Source organism: Microcaecilia unicolor, chromosome 8 (assembly GCF_901765095.1).
Source record: "Microcaecilia unicolor chromosome 8, aMicUni1.1, whole genome shotgun sequence".
NCBI lineage: Eukaryota > Metazoa > Chordata > Amphibia > Gymnophiona > Siphonopidae > Microcaecilia > Microcaecilia unicolor.
Window position 1 is genome coordinate 16,787,078 of NC_044038.1, and position 26,521 is coordinate 16,813,598.

Sequence of the window (26,521 nt, forward strand, 5' to 3'; positions counted from 1 at the left end):
GATATTTTACCACTGATCCAGGTTATTATTACCTAGATCTTGTCGCATAAAATGGGACCTGTGCTAAAATAGCAAGTTACTGGTAAAATAATAGGTCTTAACTTTAATACATGTTGGTAACTATGCTATATATGGTGAAAGTACCAGTACTCACACATGTGAATAGATGAAATTGCAAATAAAGGTGTGTAACCAAAAGGTTTTGTTTTGTGTAGATTCCCATGTTTGTGAGTTTTTTTTTGTTTTCTTCTTTTTTTTTTTAAATTCTGATTTTCTTTTGGGGGGCAATTTAGTTAATAGTGCATAATATTATTCAATAGTACATACTGTCCAACAAAGACCTACGCCAATCCATGCACTATTGTACAACTGTGCACACAATTTGGATACAATGGAGACAAATCTAGAAGTGGGCGCCTCCTTCTAAGTGCCCTGATGCAGCGCGGTGAAATGCTGTATTTACATACAATGGAGATAGTCATACAGGTGTGTCCTGAGAAATGATTGTTATTGAAATATATAATTAGACATCCTTAAAAAACTGATGGTGTGCCTTGACAATTTTTGCACATTGTCAGTGTGCCACGAGATGAAAAAGTAACTTTGTAAGTCTAAGTGCTTTGAAAATACACTTTCACACATATTAGTAAAATGCTGTGTGGTGTTGATTGATTTATCAATGTACTTGCAGTTAGAAGATTGTTGTGTTAGAAAGATATATTAATGTTTAAATGATGTAAGCTATCTTGAACCTCCTAGGGGACAGAAGTGGGCTATTGAGATTTATGCATTTATTTACTAAGGTGGCACACTCAAGAACTCCTGACCTAACAAAACTTTTATTAAAAAAAAGTTTTATGGATAACAAGTTAATAAAAACATGAATAGCAGCATCAATCCTTGAGTATACTTTTTACAAAAATCATTATGGTCATCACCATCTTTGCAATCTGGTCATTCTCTCTTCCAGCTCAGGTACTTACCGTAAGCTGCTGGTGTTTGGAGTCTCTTCTTAGGTCCTTCATGTCTCTGCATCTGAAGATACTGCCCGGTAGTTACCGGGCTGGTCCAGTATCAGGCTGCTCAATACTGACCGTAATAAAGCCTCGCATATAGCCCAAGGATTTTAGTTGTCCTATCAATTGCTGCAGGCTGGAAATAACAAACAAAAGGAGGAAAATAATTCCGCGATGCCGAGCAGGCTTCCCATTTCTCTCCTCTTTACCTGTCAGAAAACAGAGGGGAGGGTGCAAGTTGCAGTCCCCCTAGGACAGTGTCCCCAGACATTATTACATCACATTTAATGACAACAGACAGGAGCCAGGGGACAAGAAGAGATGATGCATCAAATTAAACACACACAGGATCCAGGACGATTTCAGAAAGGTGTGTGGGAAGGGAAAAATGTGTTATTAGCAGCAGCACTGAACAACGCCCCCCCCCCCTCGAAACAGCACGATCAGAGCAAAGGAGACAAGTCCCCAGAATGAAAGCAAGGACCTGCAAAAGTGCAAAGGTTGCAAGAGGGATGCAAAGTAAGCAGCCATCACTGTGCGCCAAATTGCACTTTCCCACGCTTGCATTTCTCTGGTAAGGGTCACCCAGAACCTCTCGTTCCAGCATGAGTAGTATAAAATTAAAAACTAACAAAACCTAACGTGCTTTTTGGGTTTTTTTGTCTTTTTAGACCCCAATCCGTGATTAAACTGTACTGCGAGTTGCTACTAGCAGATAAGTCTTATATAGGCTGCACGAAAGCTAGCTGCCTTGTCATTGGTTCAGAAGCTCGCGGGGCTGAACTGGAATGGAGGTGGCAGCAGGATCCGAGTTAATCTGAAGGCCCAGAGGCTGCTGCTGCTGTTCTTCCCGCTTCTGGTTTGGTTTTGTTTTTTTTTTTCCTACAGGTCAAATGTGGTAGTTGAATTAAGTGTCGTCGATCGTCTCAGCGCCGTATGTATTAGTTTCTGGATCCTACTGGCTGCGGAAGTTTTATATTAAAAGTTTCTGTCGCGGCCGGATTTCCTGAACCGATTTAAATTAATTCGGCCGACTTAATTTGCTTCCCAAAGGCACAGATGGCAGCTCCTGCGGGCGCTTTTGAGCGAGAAAATACCCTTACGCGGCCGCTTTTCTTTTTAAAGCCAGTCTTAGAACTATATAATCTTTTGGGGGGAAAAAATATTTACCACTTTTCTCGTGTTTAATTTTCCGCCCTTCCAGTTTTATATCCCTGCAGGCTTGGCCAGCCGTTTCTATGGTAACAGCTACGCTCCATGACACCGGAAGCGCGTACACCAGGTCCGCACTTGGAATCTTGCCGAGCGTAGCTGCAGCGGGCACTTAACCAGTTACGCGCCAACCGCAAATGCTTATGTCACTCGCTGTCCGGCTTTTAACTATAGAGGTCAGCCTCAAACTACCACCCATGGGAAACTTTTCAAAATTATTGGGGATGGGGGGAGGGTGCGAAACTCAACGAAAAAGTTCTCGCTCCCTGCACAGAATCAATGAATTTTTCAATACTGGGGCTGCACAGAGCTGGCGCTTAAGCAAGCGTGTTCTGAATTTCATAGGAGGCAGCTGAATAATGAGCGAGGGCTAACTAAGCGCGGCAGTACGTTCTTTCGCTTAACTGGAGTTATAGCCTGTTTTGATGTTAGCGCTAAGCTTTTTAGGCAGTGGCAGGGGAAATGATTCAAAAATCCATCCACAGTCGTCGTTGGGCAGGATAGCACAACGGCCATTGGTGGTTCTGACACTGCAGTTTCATAGTCGTGACAATTGCCCCTGACGAATATGAAAATCACACAGCGTTGGGTTGACTATTTTACAAATAAAAAAATAAGCTGTTTGGGGGCACTGGGTGACCTTTTAGGGGACTAAATCGTTTTGAAGTGAATTAGCCCTTGCGCAGCTGACAGCATTACTAAAAGGTGGCACTGAAAGTCAATAAACATGGAAAATTATATATATATATATATATATATATAGTTTATTAACTTTCAATACCACCTTTTATTAATGCTGTCAGCTGAGCAAGGGCTGATTCACTTCAAAACGCTAGTCAAAAAAAACACACACAGCAAGCACACTACTTCAACACCTTATCTGACACTCACTCTAATTTCAGTGAGAAGCCAGTTGATTACAGGCACAAGTTATTCATAAGTCACAATATATAAAATTGGCTACATTTTTAATAGTAAGGTTACACAGTAAAAATAGCCTCAATAAACAATTCTTGTATTAATAGATTCAGCAATGTAAAAAATGTATGAATTTGAATACATCATGTTTCTAGCAGCCCAATTTTACAAACAACAGATAGTTGAAAAATAGTTGCCAAGTTGAAAAACAAAAATATACAAGTGCATCCATACAATTCAGACACTTCAGTTACTGTATCTGCTACAGTACACATCTTCAGCTAGAAGTTATTACCCAGCAGCTATTCACTTTCGTACCAGCATTGTACCTGTCTGCAGCTGAAAACCAACTTCCAAGAAGGATAACTCCCTGCAGCCTTGGGCATCACTACAACAGTGGCTGGATAAGGATTTATACTGCCCCAGTTGCTGAAGGCACCCTAATTCAATTTCTGAGAGATTCAGGTAGAGTTAGAGGCTTCCTGTAACACTTGTTTCTTCTCCCTTTAAATTACTAATACATGAAGTACCAGCCTCTCTATCCAATTGCCCTTTTTACTAAGCTGAAGAGAAGGTAAGTAGTATTCTGTAGGGAATAGAGATGTAGGATATGGTCAAGTCAAAATGACTACTTCATCCAAAATTGCACCTGCTGCAGTATTTCCAAAATTTTACTCAAACTTTAGTATTACAGAAATCACATACAAAAAGCAATGCCACACAGGCAAACCTTTGCATATCCTTATAAAGACATTCCTAAATAAAAGTTCAAGTTGATGGTGCCTACCCCACTTATTACCAGCCAGTCCAGACAGTCTTGCACTCCCCCTCCCCCCACCCATAAAACCCCCCTCCCATACAGAACACTCCATTCCCAATTTGTTACAAAAGATGGAACTAGAAATAATACATTTGTCACAAGCATGCAATGACTTTTGAAGGAGGAAAGCCAAATGACATCCTTGCTACTGCCTTTTCACACCAGTGACCTAAGATGCTGCATCCCTGGCTAATTCTCTGCAAGTTGTGGTAGGCCTAATTTTAAGAAAAATGTAAAACCATTAACTTTATATTAGTGTACCATGAGTTTCTTTATTTAAAATTAACCATTTTCTTTACAGAACTGGTGTTCTATGTGGTGTCTTAAGATTTAAATAACTTGAAAGCAAAATGTATATGTTTCTCATTAGTAACAGCAAAATCCTTTTACCTGTATCATTTTAAACAAGGAGGCACTTATAAAAAAACATAAGCTACCGACTCGCAGCGCATACTTTTCACAATGCATGTGTGTAAGCATTCCCTGGGAAAAAGATTGGGTGGAGCTGCCATGATTTTATTTATTTATTGCATTTGTATCCCACCTCTTTGCAGGCTCAATGTGGCTTACAATATATCATGGATAATGGAAATGAGAGGAGAATTGACAGTGTTACAGAAGTATTTTGGGTTGCATGGTAATGGAAAACATGATAGTGATATAATATAAGGCATTCTTAACATTACTAGATATATGTGGGGATTTCACATGTTTTGGTCTTTGTGGTATATCTTGTCGAAGAGATGGGTCTTCAGCAGTTTGCGGAAGTTGGTCAGTTCATAGGTCACTTTTAGGTTACGTGGCAATGCGTTCCAGAATTGCGTGCTCATATAGGAAAAGGTTGATGCGTGCATTAGTTTATATTTTAGGCCTTTACAGTTGGGGAAATGAAGATTAAGGAATGTGCGAGATGATGTTTTAGCATTCCTGTGTATCTGCACAAACTTAGGATGATCATTTGTGCTGGTATTGGAGTAGGAGTAAATACCTTAGTAATTCCCTTCTTATCTCTTATTTGTCTGTCCTAACTAGATTGTAAGCTCTGTTGAGCAGGGACTGTCTCTTCATGTTTAAGTGTACAGCACTGCGTATGTCTAGTAGCACTATAGAAATGATAAGTAGTAGTACCTGCACCTAGCATATGCCACCTCTAAAATAGGTTCAACGTGAACAGATATGCTCATCTTGCCTAAGGTACCCCCTTGCAAAAGTACCCTGTGTAAGTAGGTTTTCAGGAATATACAAAAGGATCTGATAATTTCAAATAGCCACTGAGTTTCCAGTTCAGACATCCTTAGACACTGAAAGGAGAAACAGAATTATTCCTGGAGATTTCCACCCCATAACTCAGAGAAGAGGACCTAAGCCGACAGTAATGAACAGACTTCTTTGTATACATAGCTTTTACTTTATTTGTATCTTGAAATCTGAGAGAGATTCAGTCACAATCTGAATGGAGGAGGATACAGCCCACTGTAGTGCTGGTTCAGCACACTAAAATATACAGTTTTAAAATTTGTTTTTTTGTTAATGATTTTCCACACACCCCGATCACCTGTCCATTTACTTGGGAAGTAGAAAAAGCCCTTCACAAACAGAACCACTGTACTAGGGTGTGCAGTTCCAGAAAGTGAACTCATGGTGCATCGGCCAGGTGCAAGAGACACCAACAATTAAATCAATGTTCTGTAGCACCTCACCAAGAGTCTGAGATACACCTGCCAGTGCTGTTTGGAAGGGAAAGCACGAACAAGTGAATAAAAATGTAAAAGCAGTGCTCTTTAATGGTAGTGAGGTTCGAAAGGCACTACGATGACTTCAAAAGAGAATCTGGGGCATTCGCTGTCCAAAGAAAAGGGCAGCTGGGATACTGGAGGCGAACGCTTGGTGTGAAGGTTCTGGGCAAAGGAACTTCTTTTCAACACAAGATACGATGGTGCTGGAAAAAACAGAAAAGAATATGATTTTACTCCCAAATTAAAGAACAAAACACAAAAGTAAATATACTCCATTAAGACAGATGCAAAGACTGGGATGGTAAAGTATTTGTTTTTTTATGCATTTCCCCAACAGCTCCCACATTTTTCTGAACAGCTCGCAGATAATCAGAGTAACTAATATACAAGAATGTTATGTGCAGTCAAGAATACGATTATGACATTTATACTGAACTTGAAGTTATACTGAAACGGTCTTGGATTTGAGGAGACTTCAGAGGAAATATTCACAACTCTTTGGGGAAAAGAGGAAGAGGGACTACTGTCACTGCACAATAACAACAGCTAGAGGCTGGATTTTAAGGTCTCAGTTGATAACACCCTCATCGTCCCCGTCTCATCTGCCCGCAACCTCGGTGTCATCTTCGACTCCTCCCTCTCCTTCTCTGCGCATATCCAGCAGATAGCCAAGACCTGTCGCTTCTTCCTCTATAACATTAGCAAAATTCGCCCCTTCCTCTCCGAGCACACCACCCGAACTCTCATCCACTCTCTCATTACCTCTCGCCTTGACTACTGCAACCTACTCCTCACCGGCCTCCCACTTAGCCATCTATCCCCCCCTTCAGTCCATTCAGAACTCTGCCGCACGTCTTATCTTCCGCCTTAACCGATATACTCATATCACCCCTCTCCTCAAGTCACTTCACTGGCTTCCGATCAGATACCGAATACAGTTCAAGCTTCTCCTACTCACCTACAAATGCACTCGATCTGCAGCCCCTCCTTACCTCTCTACCCTCATCTCCCCTTACGTCCCTACCCGTAACCTCCGCTCTCAAGACAAATCCCTCCTTTCAGTACCCTTCTCCACCACCGCCAACTCTAGGCTTCGCCCCTTCTGCCTCGCCTCTCCCCATGCTTGGAACAAACTCCCCGAGCCCATACGCCGGGCCCCCTCCCTACCCATCTTCAAATCATTGCTCAAAGCCCACCTCTTCAATGTCGCCTTCGGCACCTAATCACTACATCTCTTCTCAGGAAATCTCATCTACCCCAACTTGACATTTCGTCCTTTAGATTGTAAGCTCTTCTGAGCAGGGACCGTCCTTATTCGTTAATTTGTACAGCGCTGCGTAACCCTAGTAGCGCTCTAGAAATGTTAAGTAGTAGTAGTAGTTCCAAAAGGATACTTGATGCATGGCACCCAGCCAATGGTTGACTGTAATGACTAGACCAAAGTTAGTTAGGGAGGGATATAAATTAGGGGAACATAAATCCATCAGTAATTGTGGATGAAGGCTCATGGTGTCAAGTCCTAGCCCTAGATCCCACTGTGCTGAAAGAACAATGGAGGAAGAAATTGGGGAACATTACTAATTTATTCATGTAGGATTCTCACATCCCTAATTGGCTGACATCCGCTGCTGTGAGATTACATCTGTTTTTCAGAGACGATAATGGTTATATCAGAAAGCAGACCCAAATTTTCTAATCTGCTTGATACCGAAAATGAATAAGATAAAAAGTATCTACATTATAGTGATATGTTTTTTCATGACTGTGTCACACTGAGATGTGGGAGAAAAGCAGCACTGTTTTAATCCTTCAGTCAGTACACTGGATTAATTAACACAGCATAAAGAGCTAATTCAAAACAGAAGCTCTTTCAATAGCAACACGACTTCAGAGCCTTTGACCATCCACTACCACTTTGGATGACAACCGTACAATCTTTGCAGTTTAACTAACAGCTATTATAGCAGCCTGTGCTGCTAGCATTTAAAAATACAGTACGACAAAAAAAAAAAAAAAAAAAAATCTCTCCCCTCCAGTAGGAAATCAAATCTCACCACTTAAGTGAACTACTCCTGATCTCCAAGGGGAATAATTTCTTCGTTGACAAAAAATTCAATTGTCTCTTCCTCCCAGTCATCTACATTGCTGTCCAGCTCATCTGTATCTACACCTGTAACAGAAAATGGTCAGGAATCAGTTTGGAGAAATTACTGCTTTAATTAAGTTGCTAACTGTAGGCTCCAGGCTACATCCTGCATTTCTTCTGCCATGGGTGCCCAGTAAAGAATGGATTACCTCCTCTCAGCTCCAGACGCTCGGCTTTCTGCTCCTGATATAGTTTCTGAGCCATCTCGCGGTATTTTCTGAAGTCCTCCATCATGTTGCGCCTCCTTTCTACCAGTTCCTAGAAAGAGAAACCAAGGGCTCTCATTTATTATCTTCATTTTTCAGGAATACATTCCAACTATCTGGGGAAATGAAAGCAAATTGTTTCTGCTATGAGGTGGCTTTGGTTAGCGATTGAAATTTTATATTTAAATTGTGTTAAGCTATAATTATTTTTTTATTACGAAATTTGAATTCCTTTCTAATATTGATTTACTTTAATCTTGTGGAAAGTATGTTATATAGTTGATTTTGAATGATGAGTGATAAAACTTCCCAACTCAGTTTCATCTTATAGAAAGACAAACTCCATTTTAATAAGTGCTACATTAAATTTGTATCTGATTTTGTTAAGACTCATCTATAAGGCCATTAGTAGGTTATCAGGCCTAGTCAGTGCTTTTCAGCTGTACAAAGCTATGTAGCTTGGCCCACCACTATTCCAGTGGATGGATCTTAAACTAGAACGCATATTAACTTGCAGGAAAAGCAAGTCCTTGCTCAGCCAGTCATAGATTTTTAAACCTAGCTGGTATTTTTACAGCCTGAGTCCTAAAATCTGGCCTTCCACCCTTCCGGTGGGCATCCAGTGAGGGCCTCTTGCTGTACTATAATGATGAGTGATAACAAAACTTCCCAACAACAGACAAGATAACACAGAGCTCGAGGCATGATATATCTCAAGACAGCAAAGATCAGGGAAGGGCTTTGATTCTTACAGTCCTCCCCTAAACAGTGGTGGCCTCTCAACAGTCACAACTATCCCACACCACACCAGCCACCCTCCCCTAAAAAAAACAAACAAAAAAAAATGGGGGGGGGGGGGGGGGGGGAGGGGATTCTACTCATAACAAAGGGATGCGGTTGACCACTTCTGCTTCTCCATCAACACAGTATGAAGGAACATAGTCCTCCAACTCCAAAAAGAAGGGGAATCAGAGACACTCCAAACCCTCAGGTTTTACTTTTTACCTAATAATGCTGCCTTGCGGATAAGCATAAGGCCACCCCTGCTCTGCAATACGAACAAGTCATATTTATCTAACAAAAAAACAGGGGCAGAGAGTGATATAGGTGAGCTCAGGACATGCTCCAGATATCAAACAACCTGGGTCCAAAATCTCTGAACCCTTGTGAACATTCCCAAAAAGCATGAAAAAATGAATTATGTTGCAGTGCACATTTCTTACAGACAGGAAAATCATTCTAAACAATTGAGTTTGGGTGATATATGCATTAGAGAGTTGCACAGGGACAGAAATCTAACCCTTCCCTGTCCATCCCCACAAGAATTTAATGGTGCCGCGAGAAAGCAGCAATGCGGTTCGCGCCTTTTTAAACAGCCTATTTAGCAGCTAAAAACCCGAGGGCTGACAGGAGCAATAAAGCACTAAAAGGGTACTGGCTTGCCTTCGTTTGCTTCCCCTATCTCGTAGCTCTTTTTTTTTTTTAAACAGGTGCTGAAAACCCCACACAGAGTTGAAAAAACAGAGCTGCCTGACAGAGCTGCCTGCTCGTTAAGTCAGCGGAACAGATAGCTTACTCAGCTGTTCAGTTCTTTCTTTTTTTTTTTTTTTAAAGCACTGGCTGCCTCTCCCAAAGGCAATACTCCTTTACAATGAAAGGGTAGCCCTTCCCTTAGTTATTAATAATGCTGTGTGAGGATACACCAGAAGGGAGATGGGGAGGAAATAGGGGGGAGGGACTCGGGGCACCCGAGTTTAACACCCCAGAGGCTGAACACTAAGGCACTTAGTATCAGGAATGACCTCAATAAAATTCCTGGGCACAGAAGAACCAATAAAGAAAATATCTACAAATACCAAAAAGAGAGACTAATAGGCTCATGTCCTACCTGCTGGGAGACTGAGAAAATACTGAGGCTAGGGTCACATGACCAGGGCTCTCATTGGCTCTCTAGAGTCAGAGTTTTTTTCTCAGTCTCCACCTGCTGGTAGGCGTGCACAACCCATCAGTCCAATCCTGGGCCGGTCCGGAGGGATGCTAAGGAAATTCTGGTTGACTTTCTGTCTCTCTCTCAGGCAAGGAAGGAATGGAAGTTGGAGATTAGAACACGCTATCCCCAGAGTCTGCACATGAGTAGTTCACTACTTACCTTATGTAAGCACTTGAAAACAAAATGTTCTTTTAGGAAAATTTCCCTGTAGCTGAATTCCCAATTTTTATCATTTTTTGTATTTTTTTTTTTATTGTGGCCTTTTCTTAATGTAATTGATGTTAATTGTGCATGTATTTTGTATGCCATCTAGATTTAGAGATAGTGCAGGATAAAAGATTTTTTTTTTTTAAATAAAACTGATGGACAAATCAGTTTACATGGGTGCCATGAAACTGACCAAAAGATTCTTGCTACCATTCTGCCATGAATGTATGTATCAACAGAGAAATTTCTGTGCATAATATTGGCAGAAGTCAGCAAATTAACGATCAGACAAACCCACTAGGTGCAAACAAAGATATGGATGTATCATCAGCTGCAGCATGCAAAATTCAGAACACATCAATTTTCCCCTTTCCACCTAACATGTGAGAGTTAATTACTGAAGTGATAACTCTAGGGTATGTGCTACAGCTATAAGATGGAAATCTCCAGGATTTAGTCTATATTTTATTACAAAAGATTTATTAAACTGAATTGTGTGCATAGTTGATTGGTACTTTCTATACCACTTAACTGACTAGGCAGAACTAAGCGGTTTATATATCACTGCACATATATGGAAAAAGAAAAGGAACGCCATTTTTACGATAGGAAAGTGCATAAAGTAAAACAATCTTTCCTTCACCCAATACCATGCAGTAGGTCTGTTAAAACATTTGGGAATTCCCCCAACTTCCTGTATCCTCACCATATTCTCCATTTAAATGTTTTCACTATCTAATCTTACCTTGGAGGCCTTCGACTGACTCAAGCGATCCTTCTGCTCAAAGATCTTAGAATACTTCTTTAGATCTTTCTTAATTTGCTATAAAAGAAAAAAGTAATTTTAGTTTTGGAAGTCATACCATTCTGGTGGTAACCCAAAATTCAATGCATATTCAAATATATTTTGTCCTTTTTAATACATCAATACATAAAGCAATAAATTAAATTATCAGCAAAACAAATATATTTAATATGCAATCAATATCATTCAAATGTCACAAAAAAAAAAAAAACCTTCTCCACCCCCACCCCCCCAAGGGCATTAGAATGTTGCAGTACTGTTTAGAATTTACCTTTATTTGATCTTGGCTAAGCAAAGTCTGAGGTCTAGGTCTCCACAGCAGCTGACAAAAACGGTCCTTATTGTTCTTCTGGAGAAGACGGCCTTGGAAGGTCCATAGCCAGTAAGCATTATCTACCTGGGGAAATTGCAGTAAGCAAGATCTTTAAGTTCACGTTTGTTTTTTTGTGTGTGTTCCTGTATTCTTACTGATCTCTACTCCTCTCTTCTTTCCAATCTATAACCCAAAGATATTCTTCCCTATTGCCTTCCTCCTCAACTTGGATAGTAGAAATGTAGTACTCTTCCTTGGCTTTTCCAATGCTATTGGCCCACACTTCTGTCATTTTTCCACTCCCTGCAGAATACGTCTGTGCTTCTAGTTAGGGACCAAAGATCATTAGCCAGCAGTGCACTACAAAAACAGATCTCTCAAATCAAAATTTTGTATTATATTGCTATTTACTGTGATCTTGAACAAATCACTTTACCTAAGTTTGTCCTACAGCCTCAACTTATTTTGCAATGTTGTAGCGTCAAGTCCAGTGACTTAACTACAGACGGAGGGTTTCTTCACCTTCTCCTAGACTGCCTACTACAGGAGTGAGGGAGCAAACTGCAAACCAAATATCCCTAGTGAATATTCATGACATATTTGCATGCTCTGCTTCCATTGTATGCAAATTTCTCATGTATATTCATTAAAGATATCCTGCTTCAGGTAAGTATCTTCACTTTTGTGTGTGAGATATCTGTCTTCAGTTTTTCTCAGTGACTGTTTGCCATTTACAGGCTAAAACCAGTAGCGATAGACATTAGTTACCTGTACCTATATATGTGGAAATAAAACCAGAGGTGTATCGTGGCAATCCTAGTTTGTGTCCCTCCAGGGTTGTCAAACTTCAATCCTGGAGGGACACAATCCACCACTAAGTTTTTCAGGGTATCTTTAATGAAAAGAGTCCAAGGTTCTAGCTTCTCTGCCTGCGGGCACCGAAGCATAGTCTCTAGAACTCTTAGCCCATTTTCAGGGCGGATTCAACCACCATGGAACAATGAGGCAGGCACATCAAATGCAGGGGTACTCTGAATCCAGTATATGGTGTCAATCTTTTTGGGGAGTACCAGGACAGAGGGGACTCCCAATTCCACTGAGGGCCAAGCAGCACCGCAAGCACCCTCGATGCAGATGCATTCTGTTGTATAAAACCAGCCAGCAGCTCAGGGAACAAGGCCCGGATGCGCTCATCGAGGGCAGACACTGGGAAAGGCTGGGAAGTCTGCTCAGAGACAATACGCAGAACTACTGGGGTCAAAAACAGGAGGTTGGTCCTGGCTGCATAGAGACCTCCACACTGGCACTTCTTGTATGGAGCGGGAGTGGTCCTCCTGGTGCCAACACTTCTTGGGTGCAGAATCCCTTGGCGCCCCAGAGCTCCCAGTACTGTGTGTCGAGGGGAATCGATGCTGATGCTTCTTGGCCTTCGCCCGAAGCAAGTCATTGAGGCTCCTCTGTGCCAGTGAGGACAATGTCAAATCCTCCTGTAACCTTGGGGTCGGGTCCAATGCAGGTTGGTCCCAAGGGCCTTGCAAAGCAGTCGGTGTCGAGACAGGTGGAGACCCACTCGATGCACAACTGCTCCCAGTGTCAGCAGGTCTAGCAGCCATGCAGACCGATGCTCCTGATGCAAGACCTGACATCAAGGCTTCTGACCAGGCTCCAAGAACAATTCTTGTTGAACCTCTCTGGCCAAGAGTCCTTTTCTTCATAAGAAGACAGAGAACACCTCTTTAACATTGCTTCTGACTCGTAACCATTTGTATCCACTCGCCTCCACCTACCCTCCTCTCCTCTTTCCTCTACACATTAATTGATTTGTTTGCTTTATTTTTTGTCTACTAGATTGTAAGCTCTTTGAGCAGGGACTGTCTTTCTTCTATGTTTGTGCAGCGCTGCGTACGTTGTAGAGCTATAGAAATGCTAAATAGTAGTAGTAGTTGGAAGGACTATGGTCAGGCCCCAAACACTGAAGACACCATGAATGGGTGTCTATACCAGAGATGGTTCTACTGCACCGGAAACGGCGCTTAAAGCAACTGGGAACTTTAATGGACACTGAAGGAAAAACTTCCATGGCCAAATCAAATGACTCAATGCTGCCAAAAAAAGAGGCAAAGCACCCGAGAAAAAATAGAGAACCCGACCAAAGTCCTAAATGCAGCCTAGCAACATGGAAAAATAAAGAAAACTTAAAAGCAGGAAACAGTCACTAAGAAAATAAGGGATGGGAAAAGGACAAAACCTGAACACAAGGAAAATAGAAAAACACAGCGTAAAATGCCAACAAAGCATTCAAGCTCTCTCTCGAACCGGGCTGAGGAGCACAGACAAAAATGGGATCCACTCCTCACTGTGGTGAAGAAAGAACTGCGGGTACCACGCTCTCATGGTGGTCGAGAAGGCATTCACACATGCACAGTGCGACTCGCAATCTATAAAGCTCTTTCAAGCTTGGAATAAGCTCCTGACTGGGCAACGCAGGTAACGTTGCCCACTTGTGAGAATTACGGAGTGCTTGTCCTCAGAGAAGAACCAATATTTCCATTCATTGGTTTTAAAACACTACCCCAGGTATTTGTCCAAACCGTCTGAAAAAAATAATACTGCTTGAATACCACTAACTTGAATACCTTGTGGCTCCACCAGGACACAGATGTGACAACATAACGACCTGTTGGGTCCCACTCTACATCTGAAGCTGTATAATGCTCAGCAATATTCATTATGGTGCAATCAGAGGTATCAACAAATGCCAAGGCACCATTCATACTGTGGGGAAACAGAAAAACAAATCGTTAAGAGAAAGCTGAACTTTTGCAGGAGAATGCATAACAAAACCATTAAAATGTTGAAATTTAGACAATTTTCATGCACAGACCAAGCACTGGGGATGAAAGAAAGCAGCATTGGCTACAGCAGTACAACTGGCCATTAATTAAGAGCAGTTCTTGGCTCATCATCTTATTCAAGAGTTTCTTCAACAGCACTCCCAACCTCCCAAGTAACACAAACAAAATCTAAGATCCCTCGCTTCATTTCCAAGTCACTCTATAAACTACAATAAAATAAAAAAATTCTAAGCTGAACTGCACATTCCAATAAGCTAATGATAGGGTTAATACAATACCCACCTCCTCAAACCAGCCAAGACCAAGAACTGTCCTTGGGGGCTCCAGAAGATTGTGTTGGCCTGTTGCTTATCAAACATTTCTGCACAGAAACAAAAAGTTAGATAAGTATTGCTGCAATACCTCAAATCTCCATATAGTTATTCGCTAAAGAATTAACTCATGTTTCATGCAGCAGCAGACGTGACCAACAAGGAATGGGGGCATTGTGCAGGCACTTTCTAGCGAATGACCAATAAGTATTTTCACTGGGCATCTATAGCTTGATATAAAGTAAAAGCTAAATGTATTGGGAACTGTGATTGTAGGACAAGGATAAATAGGACCAAACCTAGTTCTCAAGCATCAAAAACAGTTCAAGTTTTCAAAAAACCCACAATGAACATGCACAAGACATTTGCAAGCACTGCTTCCATTGATGCAAATAAATTTTATAGTAACACAGTAGCTGAGAAAAGAAAATATAACATGCCCACCTAGTTTGCTAGGGTATTTCTGCCCCCACCACTACGAATATATCCTTGCGGGCATCAGTTTTAGTCAGCTTGCTCCTTTGTACTCCACTATCTTGATAGATGAGCATACAAGATCCTCTGTTTATTTCACACCCAGTAATCCTCCCCTCCCTATGAGGGCCAGATTTAAAAGCTATGTGTCTACAAACATTAGGAGGACGAAGTAGATAAGTAGATAAGTAGATAAGTAGTGCCATACTGGGAAAGACCAAAGGTCCATCTAGCCCAGCATCCTGTCACCGACAGTGGCCAATCCAGGTCAAGGGCACCTGGCACGCTCCCCAAACGTAAAAACATTCCAGACAAGTTATACCTAAAAATGAGGAATTTTTCCAGTCCATTTAATAGCGGTCTATGGACTTGTCCTTTAGGAATCTATCTAACCCCTTTTTAAACTCCGTCAAGCTAACCGCCCGTACCACGTTCTCCGGCAATGAATTCCAGAGTCTAATTACACGTTGGGTGAAGAAAAATTTTCTCCGATTCGTTTTAAATTTACCACACTGTAGCTTCAACTCATGCCCTCTAGTCCTAGTATTTTTGGATAGCGTGAACAGTCGCTTCACATCCACCCGATCCATTCCACTCATTATTTTATACACTTCTATCATATCTCCCCTCAGCCGTCTCTTCTCCAAGCTGAAAAGCCCTAGCCTTCTCAGCCTCTCTTCATAAATGAAGTGAAGGCCCGCACTATTTTGTGGGGGCAGGGTGCTACTGGCTGGTTCCCCAACAAATCAGCGATAGGAAGAGATGAAGTGAACAGAGATTATTTGAAGACATTCAAAATATAGCTGTGAAAAGGGAAGTACTATTAATAGGCGATTTTTAATATGCTACAGGGTTAGAACTATTCTAGCTGTTGGTAATGGAATCCACGCGGGATAGGGCCATATTGGACTTAGTGCTTATTAATGGGGAGAATGTGATCATCTGGCATCCAGTGATGACCAGATGTGGTTTAATAAGTATGGAGAAGGTTCAATCAAAAGTGAAGGCTCCAGACTTCAAAAAAGGGGGATTACTTCAAGAAATTGCTGTCTGGATGAGAATATCTGGAAGAAGTTGGAAAGCAATCATTGTAAGGGCAACAAACCTTTTTGTAAGGAAAGTAAATAAAAAAAAAGGAAAAGGAAGCCACTTTGGTTCCCAAAAGTAGAAGCTGAAAAGGTAAGGAAAAAGAGGTTAGCCTTTATAAGCTACAAGAAATTGCAGAAAGAGACAGACAATTTCTGAAAAAGCTAAGAGAAGCTGGTAGAGTAGTTAGGAAACCAGACATGCAAATGGTAAACTGGGGGTACAAAGACATTTTTTTAGATATGTTAGTGATAAAAGAAGTGCACAAGTGGCATTGTGAGACTCAAAGGTGAAGGGGAGGAATATGTAGAAGCTGATAAAGACACAGCGGAATCGTTTAACAAATATTTCTGTTCTGTGTTCACAGCTGAAGGGCCAGGAAGAGGACCGCAGAAGACGAAGACAAATACAAATAAGAATGGAGGGGTGGTAGTCACTTTGTTCATTCCTCAATTGGCTAAACTGGAAGTGGACAAAGCAATAGGGCCAGATGGCATACATCCGAGAATACTGAACGAACTATGGGAAGTTCAAGTGGCTCCGCTGGCTGACTTTTCAATGCTCCTCTAGAATCTGGAGTGGTCCTGAAGGACTGGAGAAGAGCAGATGTTGTCCCTCTCTACAAAAGCAGAAGTAAGGAAGAGATTGGGAACTAAAGGCTGGTAAGTTTGACCTCTATGGAAAGTAAATTAATGGAAACGCTTTTAAAACAGAGAAAAGTAAAGGTTTTGGAATCCAATGGATTACAGGACCAGAGGAAACATGGCTTCATTAGAGGCAGGTCTTGTCAGTTAAATCCGACTGATTTTTTTGACTGGGTGTCCAGAGTTGAATCAAGGAAGAATGCTAGATTTAGTGTATTTAGATTTTAGCAATGCCTTTGACATGGTTCCGCATAGACGACTAACAGAGTGCCCTCGATATGGGCCCTAAAATGACTGACTGGGTTAGGAACTGGTTGAGTGGAAGGTAACAGAGGGTAGTGGTAAATGGAGCTCATTCTAAGGAAAAGGATGTTATCAGTGGTGTGCTACAGGTTCGTATCTTGGGCCATTTTTTTAAACATTTTGCAAGTGATATTGCTGAAGGGCTGTCTGGTAAAGTTTGCCTCTTTGCTATGCTATTCTGTTTTGTATACCGCACAAATTATCCAAAAAAGGACTGCTAGACAGTTCACAATAAGAAAAGCTCTTCTCATCAACAAAGAACAAAACAAATTTGTATCAACACAACAATAAAATAACATTTCTTTAAAAAAATCTTTAAAACTCAAGGACCTAAGACTCAAAAAGAAAGTTTTCAAAAATTTCTGAAATTGTAAAGCTGACTGAACTTTTTTCAGACTTACTGGTAATAAATTCCAGAAATCTAGTTCCTTAGACTGAAAATAACTTACGTATAGTTTTATAACATATGTTCTTTGTGTGTGAAAATCGCAAACATAATGTCCTTGAAAAACATAACCGCCGGCCTTTGCTGGTGATAACCAAAATCTGCAATACAGTAGACACCCCTTATGGTGTGGATAACATGAGGAAGGGACTTAGTGAAGCTAGAGGAATGGTCTAGAATTTGGCAGCTAAGATTTAATGCTAAAAAATGCAGGGTCTTGCATTTGGGATGCAAAAACTAGAGGGTACAGCTTAGGAAGTGAAGAACATCTGTGCACGAAAGAGAAGCAGGGCTTGGGTATAACTTGTATAGAATGTTTGTACGTTTGGGAAGCTTGCCAGGTGCCCCTGACCTGAATTGGCCGCTGTCGGGGACAGGATGCTGGGCTCAATGGACCTTCGGTCTTTTCCCCATATGGCATTACTTATGGATGATGAACTTAAGATAGCCAAAAGGCAATGGCGAAAGCTAGAAGGATGCTTGGGTGCACAGCGAGAGGAATGGCAAGTAGGAAAAAGGATGCCCCTATATAAGAATCTGGTGAGACCTCAATTAGAATACTGTGTACAAGTCTGGAGACCGCACCTTCAAAAAGAAATATACAGAATGGATTCAGTCCATAAGGCAGCTACTAAAATGGTCAGTGATCTTAGTCATAAAGGGTACAGGGACAGACAAATATCTCAATATGTATACTTTGGAAGAAAGATGGGAAAGGGGAGATATGATAAAGAAATTTAAATACCTACACAGCATAAATGCACAGAAAGCGAGTTTCTTTCAACTGAAAGGCAGCTCTGAAACTAGGAGGCATAGGATGAAGATGACAGACTCAGAAGTAACCTGAGGAAAACACTTCTTCACAGAAAGGGTGCTGAAGTCATGAACGGCCTCCACATGGGTGGTGGAAATGAAAACAGTATCTGAATTTATAACGGGACGAGTACATAGGATCTCTAAGGGATCCATGCCATCTACTCTCCCTATCTAAGGGTGATAGGGAGAGTAGATGGCATGGAAGGGCATACTGGATAAGCCATATGATATCTGCCTACAGTTTCTATGTTTCTATAAAGGGACAGAAGGCTCTCCCCCTCCCCAAAATCATTGGTACATGGATGGCTTCCAACCCCAACACTAGATCTCAACCTTCCCAGTAACATCCAGGATTGTCCCTACTACTGCCTTTTGTAGCTGTTCAGGAGTAGCAGCCATGACATAGAAAAAGTTCAGCTTGAGACCTTAGAGATGGCATGTGGTGCAGGCCCTGCAGAAGTCCTGCCTTTGTACAGGTTCCTGAGGAAATCTGTGTGAAGCAAAGGACAGGGCTTCTGTAGGGCTAGAGACTGTATGTCAAACTTTTTCTACATTAGCACTACTACTGCTGTTCTTGAGCAAGCAGCCAAGATAGCAACTGCAGAGGCAGGTCCACATGGAAACATGGTTGTGGCAACACTGGCCTTAATCTATACCTGCTCCCCATGGCTAACCACAAAGCTTCTAGGTCTTATAGATTGCCAGACAAATCTTTTATGTGAGCATTAGAATCTCCACTACAACTAATGGATACTAGCGTACATGCAGACTGCCAGACTTGGTTATGAATTAAAAAAATTACAACATTAAGGCATTCTACCACTACAATATATATACACAAACTGCACTTACTGATGAGTTCAATCTTGCCATTGTTTTTCACATGGTAAAAAGAGACTGATATTCGAGGCACTTCACCATGCAAGACTGCAAACTTGCTTCCATTGGGCTCCCATGCAAACGCTATGATGCCATCTATAACAGGAGACATGCACAAGTGATACACACAGAGTTGCCCATTTTTCACAGCAGTTGTTTATGGTCTTTGCTGGAGCAGTCACCACCAAATTTCATGCACAATCCAAATGATGCTAATTTTAGAAGAAAATTCAACATGGCATTACATACCAACTGTAGCATTTATATACCCTAAAATTATTATATACGAGTGGAACCATGCCTGTTTCCTCAACAATGAAACGGGCCCTAGGAAGGCTGTCATGTAAGCTTTTTTTTTTTCTCTCCCCCTGCCCTCCCTTCCATGTCCAGCAATTCTTCCCTCCCTTTCCCTCCATGTCCAGCGATTCTCCTCTTCCTTGCCCTCCCATCCGTGTCCCGCCATTCTCTCCTCTACTGTCCTCCCATCCCATCCATGTCCATCAATTCTCCTCTGCCCTGCCCTCCCCTTCCTCCCTCCCTCCCTCCCCTCGATGTCCCGCGATTCTCTCCTCCCCTTGATTTGTACCTGAACGTTCTTTGGCTGGCTGGCGCTGGCTTCCGTTCTTAACATCCCTCCTGACAGCAGCTCGCCTCCAGCGTTCCCTTCCCTCTCACTGTTCCACCGTCTGATGTCATTATGCCTTGACGCTTGGGCGGGACAGTGAGGGGGAATGGAACGCTGGAGGCTGGCTGACATCAGAAGATGTTACGAACCCAGGCAGCCAGGAGATGTTACGAACCCAGGCAGCCAGACATGGAACGTTGGAGGTGCAAATTATTATATAGGATAATTTTTTTTTTTTTTAAATTTTTGAACTGAGTAGTTTCCGCATGTTCCGTTTTAGCAAAATTGGAACCAAATATTGAAATCTGATGCCATGAGCCACATAAATAGGAGAAACTATTTTTTTTCACTCAATGTATAGTTAACCTCAGAAACTCATTGCTGAAGCAAGTGGTAAAAGTAGTTAATGTAGATGAGGTTTAACTAAGGTTTGGATGAATTCCTTGAGTAAAGGTCCATAAACATCTATTAAGGTAAACCTGGGGTAAGCTACTGCTTGTCCCTGGGGTTAAACAGCATGGAATTCTGCTTCTTTTGGGGAGTCTACCAGGCACTTATGACCTGGATTGACCACTGTTGGAAATGGAGTAAATGGGCCTTTGGTCTGATCCAATACGGCATCTCTTGTGTTTTATCTGGAACTTTAATCATGGGCTCATTATCTGGCCACCTGGAGCAATACTTATAACCTCCAATCCCCTCGGTATTTCTTTCAGCCTCCAGAACAGAAGAAACAACAGAGGAATCGAACTGAAGGCTTTCCATATGGCAGTAATAACCTGCTTTGCTATTATGTTAGCATCACACTATAATCCTGGAACTAATAGGTAGCTGGTACTATTTAAGGGCCAACGTACTGACGTGCACACAGGTTGACAAGCCCTATGCTCATGCCCTTGGCTCAACTCAGTCCAAAATTGTCTTTGTGTCTCATAGCTTTCGAACTACATGGGTCTTCTCCTAAACATCAGCTAATTAGTAGTTCTTTAGCTCAATCTGCTAGCAGGGTGACAAAATTCACGTTTAATACAAAGATATAGCTGTGAATCACCATGGATGCTTATCAAGAAGATGCGAGTTGCATAAATAAATCCTAATAAATAAATGTCACAAAGACAAGCTGGCCAGCACAGCTAGACCAAATGTAATCTGTGAACTGATCCAAACAGTAGTGTGAAGGAGAAATTATGTCTTACCTGATAAATTTTCTTTCATTTAGTCCTTAAGACTATACCAGAAAAGAGGGTGTTGTGTCCACTGAGCAGCAGGTGGAGATAGAGAATTCAGAACTGCGGTGTGCTCAAAAAGACCTGTACCTAGCTCACTCAATTCAGTATTTGCAATAACCAGCAGTAGACAGACAAAAAGAAGGTAGATCAGAGAAAATATCTATCATCCTCTCCCCAACTTCTCTTCACATCCAACTCAAACCATAAAATGTAGAGGCACCTGAAGAGAAACCAGCCCTGAAAAAGGAACTCGGTGAGAAGGAGCAAACGGAACCAAAAGGCAACCAGCCCTCAAATGAAAGAATCTTCACAAACGGTGGGACTCGGGAATAGTCCTAATGACAAAAGGAAAGAAAATTATCAGGTAAGACATAATTTCTCCTTCCTTGTTGTCCTAGACTATTCCAAAGAAGCAGGATGTAAGAAAGCAATCCCTAAACAGGGTGGAAAGAAGCAGCAGCCACCGCCACCTTCAAAACAGAGGATCCAAACTTGGCATCCTTGTGCGTGACAAGGGCAACTCTGTAATGTCTTGTAAAGGAGTGCAGGGAAGATCGGGTTGCCGTCCTGCAAATCTCAAGACGGAGAAGTCAAACGCTGTTCCGCATAAGAGGCAGACGTACCTCTCGTGGAGTGAGCTCACAAGGCTCTTGGTGTCTGTCTACCAACCAGAACATAGGCTGAGAGTATGGACTCCTTCAGCCAACGAGTGATCATCGACTTGGAGGCCACCAGACCCTATGAGAAGGATCAAGAATGATGAACTTGTCAGATCACCTGAACTTGTTGGTAACCTCCAAGTATCTACAGAGCACCCTACAGACATCCAGATGTAAGGAAGCAAAAATATACCCACAATCTTCCCTGCGGAAGGAAGGCAGATCAACTGACTGATTCACATGAAAAGATGAAACCACCTTAGGAAGAAAGGGAATAGCCTAATGGTTAGTGCAGCGGGCTTTGATCCTGTCATGGCATCAGAACCCTGTGCAGCTTGGGGGCTGTAGCTCCTGTTAAGAACATAAGAATAGCCATACTGGGCTAGATGGACCATTGGTCTGACCACAAATGTTGTCTAGCCATGACAAAGGGAAATACAGCGGGCATGAGTGCAAAGGAGATCATAGATAACATCCACCAGATAAGTCAGACCCGCCTCCAAGCAGAGCCCATAGGAATACTTAGGAACCTCCTGATCAGGAAAGTAATGAAGCAGCAGCAACCTTCTGATGCCACGACAGGCATGCCCTGGCCACAAAGGAGCTACAGACAGTAGCCTGTAGTCCAAGGGATGCCAACTCAAACAACTGTTTCAGCGCCACCTCCAACTTATAGTCTTGCAAATCTTTCGGTGCAATGCCCCCTTCTACCAGAAGCATAGTCTTCTTTATGACAGCTGTCACCAAAGAATCATAACATCATAAGAATAGTCACACTGGGTCAGACCAATGGTCCATCTAGCACAGTATCCTGCTTCCAGCAGTGACCAATGCAGATGACAAGTAGCTGACCGAAACCCAAACAGCAGCAACATTCCATGCTACCAGACCCAGGGAAAGCAGTGGCTTCCCCATGTCTATCTCAATAACAGACTATGAACTTTTCCTCCAGGAGCTTGTCCAAACCTTTGTTAAACCCAGATACGCTAATTGCTGTTACCACATCCTCATGTAACGAGTTCCAGAGCTTAAATATTCTTTAAGTGAAAGGAAAAGGTGAAATTAGGCCTTACCTGCTAATTTTCTGTCCTCTAGACCCTCCAGACCAGTTAAGACGCTTGGGTTATGCACTCCTACCAGGGTTGGTTTTCTTCTGGTGTCAGATTGGGAAAGTTCGGGTCACTGGTTGTGCCCGTTCTTTTAAGCACCCTTAGTTTTGAGTTGGGGTTTCCAGATACAGGTTTGGACAGGTTTTTTGTTTCTACTCTGCTTTGTTATCTTTATACTAGCTGGCTAGGGTTCTGCACAGGATACATATACAGTGTGCAAACTTCAGTATTTCTCAGTCTCCCTTTGCTGGTAGGAGTGCATAAACCAAGCGTCTTAACTGGTCTGAAGGTTTCCTTAAGAAATTATGCTCTTATCTCTCTGGGTTATGTCCATCCATCAGTGGAAGGAGAAAGAGAAAGCAGTCCCAAGTGCTCTGCCCCCTTAAGGGCATTGTACAGTCCGAAATACTCAGTATTTTGAATAGCCAAGCAATGGTGTTCTCAATTGCCTCAAATAAGAACATAGGAATAGAGTCCACCAGCAGAGCCAGTTACAACACTAGGAGGCAGAACCACGTCCAACCTAAAAGGACGGAAGAACGTTCCAAGATAGGGAAGGGCTACGCCCCCCCCCCCCCCCCCAAGCCAGGAATGCATCATCGCCCTGCCGCCAGAGTAGAAGACCTCTTAAAGGAGGAAAAAGAATGGATGCCATGTGTGCAGGAATGACCACCCCACAATAGCTGCCTAGGAGAGACAGGAACCGGCCACAGGCGACCATAGCTAAAACACCACGACTTCAGCGAAGAACCCCATGTGACCTGTAGCAGAAGGGCAGGGTTAACTGCAAGAGAGGGAACAGGAAAATAAGCAGAGCCACCACACAGAGTCTCTGAGCAAGGCTCGTTATGCAGCGACAGACCCAGGTCCAAGTAATCCCCAAGAAAACTCAAGTCCCAACAGATAGCAAAGACGCAAAGAAATGAAAGGTGGCTCCAGAGCCATCAGTAAAGCAAAACCTGACATCCAGAGTCAGGGCTAGGCTCGCCGTCCAGAGATGTAGCAAGTCTCTACACCCAGGAACAAGGTAACAGCACAAACCAGAAAAAGAGCACGACTGAACATCCAGAGGTAGAACCCAACTGGACCTCGAAAGATGGAGCAAGCTCCAACATCCAGAAGATGGAGCAAGGGTCAACATCCAGGCATGTAGGATTCCACATCAACAGAAGGAGGAAGAGGCAACCCCAACCCTACAGGCGGAGCAAGGGTCGACAGCCCGAGGTGGAGCAAGGGTCGACCCTGGAAAGGAACCCGAAAGGAAAAGTGACGAGCAGCCATCCCCGTCAAAAGAACAACTGTCGTAAGGAGTGCAGGAAAGACGAAGGAAAAATGAAAGAGAGGTTACAAAAATCCCTGGGAGGAAGCAAAGTAAAAATTAAAAAATAAGATTTCAATTTTTTTTTCTTGTGGTGCGGTTTACTTCCAAGTCAGTCATGCATTCACAAAATAACTTAGAAGTAGGCACAAAAAGTTAAGACTTGCACAGAAACAAAATAGAGATTTACTTGCTGTTAACTGGTCACCAGTCAACCATGCACCCCAAGCGCTTATTAAGGACACCATCGAAGGCCAAAGTGGCTCGTGGGGGGGGCGGGGGGGGGAGGAGGAGGGAGTCAGTACCACTAGCTGTCACCCCAGCTGAGGGATGTGGGACCCGGAACCATCGGATATCATCCATAGCAGACAAAAGCAGAAGGCATTAAGCCATAAACCCCCTGCTCAACCGCCACCTGGACAAGCCAAAGCACAGGCTACCAGCCAAGCACCAGAGAGAAGCTACACAATCCATTCACCATCCGCTAGGAGACAGTGAGCATTCCAGGCTGCACAATGCCCTTAAGGGGCAAAGCACTTGGGACTATTTTCTCTGTCTCCTTCCAATGGTTGGTGAACATAACCCATTGGTCTGATCTGGTCTGGTCTTGATGACAAGGAAAAATATTTCCTCCTATTTGTTTTAATAGTATTTCCATGCAATTTCAGTGCCCCCTGGTCTTTGTACATTTTGAATTAGTGAAAAGAAATTGGATTCCCCTCCACCAACCTCAGGATTCTGTGGACCTCAATCATATCCCCCCCCCCCCCCTCAGCTGTCTCTTTTCCAAGCTGAAGAACCCTAACCTCTTCAGCCTTTCCTCATACAGGAGTAGTTCCATCCCCTGTATCTCATTCTTCTTTGAACCTTTTCTAACTCCGCTATATCTTGTTTGATGTACAGCAATTAGAATTGAACACAAGACTCAAGGTGAGGTCACACCATGGAGCCATAGAAAGGCATTATAATAATTTTGGTCTTGTTGTGCATCCTTCTCCTAATAATTGCTAATATCCTGTTTTGCTTTTTTGTGTTCTTATAAACTCTCACCAAAAAACTGCATGTTGTTAACAATGAACATAAATACACATGATAAAACACCCTGTTGTAACTGTTTATGCCTGGGTTATATTTGTGTACACTGCTTTTGGTTGAATTTCTTTGAAAAAAAAAAAAAACTAATAAAAATATTTACGCCTGTCCAGGAAATATGCACAACGTCACACCCTCCCAAGTACAAATTATTTTCTGTGGAGTAGAGGAGTAGCCTAACGGTTAGTGCAGTGGCCTGAAAACCAGGGGAACCAAGTTTGATTACTACTGCAGTTACCTGAAACTCTGGGCTATTCACTTAACTCTCCATGCCCCAGGTACAAAATAAGTTATCTGTATATGTCACAATTAGTGGAAGGCTTACTGAATAACATTATCCCCCCCCCCCCCCCCCCCCCCCAAAAAAAAAGTAAATGGTCTTTGAAATAGTAGAAATATATGTAACAGAAACAACAGCTTATGGAACAAAATAATTCCATCCAAATCAGGTCATACGTAACATACAATGTACCTTTCATTTCTACCACATCAACTGGAACCTGTTTCTCTCTCATTCGGAAGATCTCAAAATTGGTCACCACGCCCTACCAAAAAAGGGAGAAAAGATAAATACTTCAGACTGTAAGCAAACTAGTTTCACAGCAATAGCTATTAGGTACTGTAACTCCTTCAAAACAGAACAGCAGCTAATGTCTAAGGAAGGGCCCAAGGTTAAGAGAAAGGTTTGTACTGTTAAGCAAGAGCAGTGGGGGAAAAAGCTAGCCTGTTCACAGTGAAACTAATGCAGCTGCTGACGTTACCAGTGTGAAATGGTTTTATAAGTTTAACTTATTGATTTGTTTTGAGACATCTGAATACGCTTACTTTTGTATGGTTTTGTTTCACTGTTTATCACCAATAAAAGAATTTTTAAAGTAATTTGTTTCAAGATCGGTTAACCCACCAATCCTAAAACCTTATTCCTGGTTACTACAATTTCAAACACATAAAATACAGCAGAAACAGATAAACAAAAACCCAGTGGAAACATGCACATACCTGTGTACCTTTAGGCGTCCTGTCTACCTTTACACACAAGTAATCCCCATTCTTTTGCCAGTGGAGCTTGCAGTCTACCACATTGAACAAGTTACGCACTCTGATTTCTTGTCTTGATGGAAGCTGCATAAGAGTCACTCTAGCTGGGATATCTTTGTCCTCTGGTACCCAGAATGCAATGATATTCCCACCTGGAGACCATGAGAAATCCCTGAATGGAAGAGGAAAAGGCATTTAAGACATTTTGATATGTTCACATCCTTCATGTGCCAAAATAAAAAACTTTTACAAAATGAGGTGGATGGGTG

The 26,521-nt window shown here is 42.3% G+C and overlaps 2 protein-coding genes across 2 annotated transcripts in view; both read right to left on the reverse strand.

Annotated features, from left to right (window-relative positions):
- Positions 1–2,244, reverse strand: part of LOC115476519 (kinesin-like protein KIF19) — a 128,067-nt gene extending 125,823 nt beyond the window's left edge. Inside the window, exons 1-2 of the mRNA XM_030212933.1 lie at positions 2,187–2,244; positions 984–1,152 (exon numbers count right to left, since the gene is read on the reverse strand). Of these exons, the coding sequence (XP_030068793.1) occupies positions 984–1,025 (42 nt within the window). The 5' untranslated portion in view covers positions 1,026–1,152; positions 2,187–2,244. The remainder of the gene's footprint in view (positions 1–983; positions 1,153–2,186) is intronic.
- Positions 2,245–5,022: 2,778 nt separating this feature from the next.
- The window catches only part of EIF3B (eukaryotic translation initiation factor 3 subunit B), a 52,754-nt gene continuing 31,255 nt past the window's right edge, over positions 5,023–26,521 (reverse strand). The window contains exons 10-19 of the mRNA XM_030211102.1: positions 26,214–26,424; positions 25,687–25,759; positions 19,156–19,278; positions 14,507–14,585; positions 14,006–14,144; positions 11,328–11,453; positions 10,997–11,074; positions 7,998–8,106; positions 7,757–7,872; positions 5,023–5,905 (exon numbers count right to left, since the gene is read on the reverse strand). Of these exons, the coding sequence (XP_030066962.1) occupies positions 7,769–7,872; positions 7,998–8,106; positions 10,997–11,074; positions 11,328–11,453; positions 14,006–14,144; positions 14,507–14,585; positions 19,156–19,278; positions 25,687–25,759; positions 26,214–26,424 (1,042 nt within the window). The 3' untranslated portion in view covers positions 5,023–5,905; positions 7,757–7,768. The remainder of the gene's footprint in view (positions 5,906–7,756; positions 7,873–7,997; positions 8,107–10,996; positions 11,075–11,327; positions 11,454–14,005; positions 14,145–14,506; positions 14,586–19,155; positions 19,279–25,686; positions 25,760–26,213; positions 26,425–26,521) is intronic.